The 7,643-nt window shown below is 31.7% G+C and overlaps 1 protein-coding gene across 1 annotated transcript; it reads right to left on the reverse strand.

The window, feature by feature from the left end:
* Window positions 1-3,400: 3,400 nt before the first annotated feature.
* On the reverse strand, window positions 3,401-5,472 carry LOC143583903 (large ribosomal subunit protein uL1z-like). Its single transcript, XM_077066082.1, has 5 exons — window positions 5,396-5,472; window positions 5,131-5,168; window positions 4,758-4,977; window positions 3,940-4,105; window positions 3,401-3,582 (listed from the first exon to the last, which is right to left on the reverse strand). Exons 2-5 carry the CDS (start codon window positions 5,133-5,135, stop codon window positions 3,401-3,403), a joined length of 573 nt encoding a protein of 190 aa, XP_076922197.1. The 5' UTR covers window positions 5,136-5,168; window positions 5,396-5,472.
* Window positions 5,473-7,643: the final 2,171 nt, after the last annotated feature.

A 7,643-nucleotide genomic window follows, 5' to 3' on the forward strand; every position in this document is an offset into this window, starting at 1 on the left:
GCACGGTTTGTTGTTGATTTTTGAATTTCACCAAATATGTTGTGAAATATATTTTAACATTGTATAGTAGTATAATATGTAAATATTTATTTTTATAAAAATGTATAAATATAATATAAATAAAGTTTAGAGAAAAGTGAATAATTAATCATTTTATAGGTATAATATAAATGACGTGTAAAAGAAAAGTGAATAATTATTCATATATGACATATACAGTTTTGGAGAGAAAAATTATAAGGATTAACAAAAAACTGACATGTATCTACAATTATTTTATTTTATTAGAATAAATAAATATTGATCAAAATTGAGACCCTATATTTAGGTTTTACTTTTACTTTAGTTGCTATATATAACTTATCCATAGAGTGATGAATGAATTAGAGATGTGATTTAATTTGATGACTTTCTTAAAATTTACTATAAGTTATATGAGTTTAACAAGTTTAGAAAATGAGTTTTAGAATGATTTGAGTAAACAAAATTCACGATTTCACATATTAACTATGTGTGTTGATTTTTCAACTTATCATGCATAACAGTGGTGCAATACTACTTCCTTATTGGCTAATGAGTATTTTGTTAAAATTATATTTTATGCGCTATCCACTCAAAGAAGTTTCTCTCGTTCGAAACCCAATATTTCAATTGAAAAAAATATTAGATTAAACACGGGTTTTCGAGTGAGGCAATATCAAGAACCAAAGGTGTTCAGGTTATTTGTTTCGGATTGTTTTGTGTAATCAGATCTAGCATATGGATTCGTTAATCTTGTAGTTTTCCAATTAATCTGTTTAACGTGTTAATTATCAAAAGTTATGTTCAATATAACTCCCTTTGATTGGATTCATCCGACTCTACTTGTTTTGCATCTGTTTGGACCGGTTCGCACACATATTTGCACCGATACATAAAATTTTAATATACGTGTATGTAACCCATCAATTAAATTTTTATATGCAAAGTCATATTAAAGCATAACAAGTTATTTTTTGTGTTTAATAAACATATATGATACATGATTCGCTTTTGGGCCTAAATATGTTTTAATGGTATGTAATGTTAATACAAAGAAACGTTAGGTTAATCACAAGTCATTGGAGTCTTATATACACATGATATATACGTGTAATGGTTGTTATTTAGCCTTGATGGGACTTAACATGTGTTTGTTGGTATCTAGATCATTCAAATAACTCTTGGTGTAGACAACACAGGCAAATAATATATCTTTATATGTGTACATACAGTGGTGGATCCAAAAATTTTAGCCAGTGGGTGTCAAAAAAGGTTAGTCTAGAACGGATCAAATAAAACTTAAACATCTCAAACCAAATTGGGCCGGGTAAAAAAAATATATTAAAAAACTACACATAGAAATTTAAGCAATAATTTCTTTAAACATAATAAACAAAATACATATTACAATTGACCTCGACGTTATTCATCTTTTGAAATGGTCAACTACAGTTTAATTCATAACACTTGCAAATGTTTCTTTCTCAACACTACAAATTAGACACATTTTAATAAATTCACCGATTTGATAATAGAAATCTGTCATTATGATCTTCATTTTCGAAAAACCTCTCAACCGTTGTGGTTGTAACAGACAAAACTAATAGTAACTTTAATAGCCGATAAACCAAATGAAAAGAGATAGAGTTTCCACCGTAACTCTAAGATTGGGAATGCATTTCAAATTTGCAAATATTTCATCTTCATTTTATCCCAATTATCAAAATCATATGAATAAAACTCACACAGTCTTATTAACATGTTCATCTCCCACTCCTGTATAACTTGCAGATTTCAAATTTTGGATTGATAAAATGGTTAGACAATTAAGCAATCTAGCTAGGCTTGATTGTTATTTTTCAAAACAAAAAAAACTTACGCTTATAAGTTTATCTCACGACGTTAGGTTTGGGGCACTTACAAAAATATGAATGGGGCATTTGGATCTGTTGGCCTAATATTTTAGAAGTTTATAAAAGAAACTATAGATTTGAGGGGGTACATGCGTCTTCCCTAGCCAAGCACTGAATCCGCCTCTGTGTGCATACGACCTCGTACGCACACATGAAACCAACCCTTACTAAGTGTCTGCCTTTTTAAGTAAATAAATAAATAATAAAACCCAAATAAAAGCCTAAAAATTCACTAGTAATAACTAGCATTTAATTGCCTGTGTTTAGAAGAAAGTATATCAAAATTCAGAATTTTATATTTTGCATTTTGACAAGCTGTTTAGGACCAATATGTTTTCTGTCTATGATGTGGTGCTATCCAAACATCATCTACAATAGCACAGATGGAGGTATTCGGTCGAGTACGATAATATAGGGCATACTAGAAAGAAATCATTTTATTTATGGGCCCAAAACCTTTTCGAATTAAAACTTTTATATTGTTGCATGACAGTTGTTATATATATGTCAAAATGCAAAATATAAAAAACGAGTGAGAAAAATCATTATATTATCCTCATTAGTTTAGAGAATACGATGATTGTTTTTAAACGAATTAAAGTTTGGCACATATATAAAGCCAGTCAAGCCTTTAACTCATTGAAATGGTTTATTTGTTTCATTATAAGTGTCAACATTTTCTTTTTCTTTTTATTTGTTTCATTTTGGTACAGAGAATGGAATTGTAGAGAAATGGAATAGAGAAATGAAATTGCAGAGAAAGGGAATTGGTCTGGAGAATGAGAATTGACTGTTCTGTTTGGTAGTACAGAGATTTCAGTAGAGAAATATAGCTGAGAATCATTTCTCTTGTTTGGTACATAGAAAATAAACAGAGAATTATATCAACTTTATCATTAGCACAAGTATTTTTTTCATAACAAATATTTATTATCACAACAAACCGAAAACGTTTTCAAGAAACGGACCATCAAGTAATCGCGTGCATAGGTGGAAACAAAGTGTAGAAACACTTAAAAAGGCCAAAAATAGCCATACCGCGGAAGCAACCACATAAACGCCCCTTAAAGTACCCAAAGTAAACGGATCCGACCACCATTGAATCCATAAACATCCAAAAATCAGCACTATAATGAGATTAATCTCATCATTTCAGTACGTAATAAGAGAAACTCCAACAAATACACACATTCGCCAAATTAGAACTTGCCCCGTCACCTGTTCGATCAAATCCCAAAGTAAAAACGAAAACCAATATAAAACTACAAACACTAACCATCTTATCAGTTTGATTCAACAGAGTTGGTTACCATTACGTGATCCATATCCACAATAACAGATTTGAAGGTGAATGTCCACCGAAACCAGGTCCGCGACCTTGCAAACAAAATCATCAGCGAGTCCATAAACCCTAGAAATGTCTTTTAAATATCAACAAACAAATCAAAGAAAAAAAAAAGGCAAAACTAAGAACTGAAGTTGACACTCATTTGAACGTTTTGGAAAATTTGCTTCTCCTCCATGCTGCAGTTTCCAACAGCAACTCCCATGCAGAGCACCTTCTTCAGTTGAAACTTGACTGTTGCTTTGGTCTCGTTGACCTTTGCCTCAAGAGATTCCTGGTGGGAAACATGGGTCGGGAACTTACCTGCATTTTAATAACAAAAATCATGGTGACAGTTTACAAAGAGTAAGAGCAAATTGCATGAAAAAGACACAAGCTTTGTACATTCTCTTTATTTTTGCAAACAAATTTTACGAATTTTGTAAAAACCAATAACAATATCACTGCTTTTTATAAAAAATTACATTTTCCATAAAATCTTTATGCACATGGCAGCTGGCATGGCATCACCAAAGCCACACCAGTAATTTACAAATAGAATATACAAACTTAAGGCTATTGCAAAGAAAACAATGTGTGCAGGGACTAATTTACACTTAATAAGATTGATAAATGTAAACACAACGTGTTGGTTTAGTAAGACAGAAAAATATAACTTACCAGCTTTGTTTAGACCAGGGCCCAACAAACGAGGAATCTGCTTGATGACAGACTCAGAAGCCAAGAAAGCTTGGTGCTTCTTAGCAAGTTTCTTCACTAGCTTCTTGTTCTTGTTCAGCTTCTTCAAACCCTCAACGTCCATATACTCAAGTCCAATCTTTTGGGCCTGCAAGTTTGCTTGAAAATAATTAGATTGCTTGAATAAACAAATTGACCAAACCATAGTTGTCATAAGCAAATAGCAAACGACAAGCTACCTATAAGCTAATTGGCGATAATGAAATAGGGAATGCTATTTTATGTTTAGCTATACACTAGAAAAAAAAACTTCAGAAACATTTTACATGTATATTTTATCCAAATACAATGTTTTTATTATTAATACCCACACATACTATTTTATACAACATATTTAACAACAACCTGCTATTTTATAGGTATATATTTATGTATATATTAAATCCAAAAAAACCAGAAATCTCACTACTTATCACGTGTAAAATCAGAAAGAAAGCAAAGCCCTAATGCCACACTGATCACTCGCTTGCTATGATCGCTATTAACAACTATGAACCAAACACTTCCGCATGATGCAATCTATTATAAACATCCCATTAAGACTATATTGGATTATTGGTCAAGTTCAAATTGTTCAAACAACCTATAACATCAACTCCCTTGTGTATATCACAGTTATCAGCAGAACTATTAATGTAACATATAACAATAGCATTACTCGTAAACCTTAATGTTCAATTAAATATACCATGCATTTTCACCGTTGAGTTAAATGAAATAAAAAATAACAGTTAAATCACCTCTTCAACATGCTGAGCATCTCCAAGCATGCAAACCTTCAACTTGGGGCGAGGAATGTGCGGCAATTTTACGGTACCGCTGAACCGCTTATCCTTTTGCGGATCATAATTCTTCAAACCAATTTGAAGCTCAATTGTTTCGGTAAAATTTCTCTTCTTCTCCTTGGCATCAGTAGTAATCTGAGTAATTGCCTCTCTCAGTGCTTCACTTTGAAGCTTACTACATAACAAATAATTAAAAAAAACATTAAACTTAGTATACACTAATTATCATTTTAAAACAACAGTTCTACAACAATCAATATTCAGTATTATTATTATTATTATTGTTATTATTATTATTAAATTTATCTAACTGAATCAATAAACATACCTCATTCTCAGAAGCTTCTCTTCTTGCTAATTTCACTTCTGCAAGCATCAAATAAAAAAAATTAAAAAAAAAAAAATAATAATAATAATTTCAGCATCAAAGAGATGGCTAAGCATCAAAAAATGGTGGAATTAATATCTAAATACATATAATTAACAAGAGGAAGCTTGTTAATTAACAATAATAGGCATCTGATTACATGATGATACATTAACAATAATGTATGAGCACAGATTAAACTGAGAAATGAATAATAAGATGGTACCTCCGATAGGGTTTCAAAGTGGCCACAATACAGAGGCGAGTAGCTTATATTACCGTAATATATGAATGAGATTGAAACCCTAATGCTTACCCGAGACCACCACTGCCGTTGATTAGAGCTCCAAAACGAAACCCGGCAACGGCCATCATCGATGGAGAAAGCAGATTTAGAAGTCCAATGAAACATCACCATCTTACCTCCGTCATCTCTGTTGCCTAGGATTCAAAAATGGAAGCCGGCAACGACCGTCATCGGAAGAGATGAACGTCGAGAGAGCCTTTCATTTGCAGAAGAAAGAGTTTGAAAGGAAAAGGAGGAAAATGGGAGAAATGAACGTCGAGAAATCCAATTCTCCGCCTTTTTTAGAGAAACAAAATGAGAGAAATGGAAATGGTTTATTTCCATTTCTCACCTCTTTCTTTCATAAACAAACAAGAGAATTCTTTCCAATTCCATTTCTCACCCCTCAATTCCCTCTACCAAACACCCCCTAAGTGTTCACTTTCAAAATTTATTAATCATTTTCCAAGTTTACCCTTAAACACACACAATTAACGTTAATAAATAATATTGATGGACTCTCTTTTCAAGTGTATTATTGTCATTTAGTAAGAAAAAATAATAATCATTCAATCCACTTAAAACTTTATGTTTTTTAAATCTAGAAACTTATAATGGGGCGGAGAGAGTAATATTTAATAAATAAATAAAAAAACATGTTAAAGAATAATAGTAATAATATATAAAATAACGCAAATGTCACTTAAAAGTATAGGTAAAACTAACTCTTTACAGCGAAAGGATATAGTTTTCTAAATAAAAAAAAGGTAGAACGTAACGTGTAACATTAAGGGTGCCATGACCCTTATTAGTTAACTACAATCTCACTCAAACACCGATTTTAGATTAAAGAGTAAATATAATCAATAAAAGATTAGGGTTTCTACTCATTAAATCAGAATCTTCCAATATACAAAATCTGAAAGTGTGTCTCTTTTGTTAGACCATGTGCTTTAGCATCCCATCATTCTGTCCATCTTTTTAGTTTTAAAAATAAAATATTATCTTTTGCTGAGAAATCACCAAAATTCTCAAAACACAAAAGTTGAAAGTGCAAAGGTGGACCAATACAACTGGCATAAAGAACACAGACCATGGAGGAGAATCAACTCCTTGCTGACACCAATTTTTATTCCTAAGATTTGATTCCCTCTTGACTCCAGTTTACAAGATTGATGTTCCATATATTGACTTTGAGGAAGATATGGGATTATATATCTTTGCTTTAGGTTTTACTTTGTGCATGGAATCTCTGTGAATTAGTAGCAAAAGTTGATTCCATTCATCAATTAACCTCACACTTCAATTTCCATTCTCTTGTTTCATGTCACTTATTTTATCATCTACATATCTTTCCTTTCCGCTTTTTGTGCTTTTTTAATATATATGTATATCCGTCTGCATAATCTTCATCATTTCATGTGCATCAACTTTATCTTTATATACATGATCAGTCGAGTATATTATTATATGCTTTGGCATCATTAATATTCTTTTACAAATTTTATTTGTTGCTAGCTCTAGCTCTACGATACTAACTCATTAATTGAAATACTAACTATTTATTTATCTTTATTGTTTGATTAATTTTGTTATATATTGTTAATTAATATTAAAGGTTAAACAGACTATTAATTTTTTGTTGAACAACAAATTTCAATTAATTCTTGTTGTCCGCGGACTTGAACCCAAGACTCAGTCCCCCAATTGGTGTTTAAAAACATTATCTTTGCCAATTAGGCAATATGGTATGTGTTTTGGACAAAAATATGCTAAGGATAATGTATCCAAATCTGTTATGTGAGGTTTAGTGCTAACACGGCAATGATGAGTGTGTAATCGTAATCTTGGTGAACACAATGATTTGATCACGAGGGAAAAAACCCTTAATTACGATAATCTTACTTCGGTCAAAACTTAACAAGGTAATCTTTGGTCGAATGACTTCGGTCAAGGATTAGCAAGATAATCTTTGGTCGAATCAATCGGTCAAGGATCAACAAGGTAACCTTTGGTCGATGAGTATGTGATTATCGTGATCTCCGGCACAAAAAACCCCCAGATGGTGAAAACTATCACCGTCAAGTTTATTAATGGTAAATATCGGGTTACAAAGGTGGAGACATTATCAAAGATTACAAGGAATATCTAAGTGTGTGTGTGTATGAACTGCTAGAGAGAGTTCTTG

This window comes from Bidens hawaiensis, unplaced genomic scaffold (assembly GCF_021521415.1).
Source record: "Bidens hawaiensis isolate Kalapana, Puna unplaced genomic scaffold, B.hawaiensis_p1.1 tig00001521_1, whole genome shotgun sequence".
In the NCBI taxonomy this organism is placed as follows: domain Eukaryota; kingdom Viridiplantae; phylum Streptophyta; class Magnoliopsida; order Asterales; family Asteraceae; genus Bidens; species Bidens hawaiensis.

Bases quoted from the DNA above. Each gene is read 5' to 3' on its own strand.
- LOC143583903 (XM_077066082.1), bottom strand. The intron at 4,106-4,757 runs GTGATTTAACTG...GCAAACTTGCAG, and splicing joins ATGCTCAGCATGTTGAAGAG to GCCCAAAAGATTGGACTTGA. The intron at 3,583-3,939 runs GTAAGTTATATT...ATTAAAATGCAG, and splicing joins CCCTGGTCTAAACAAAGCTG to GTAAGTTCCCGACCCATGTT.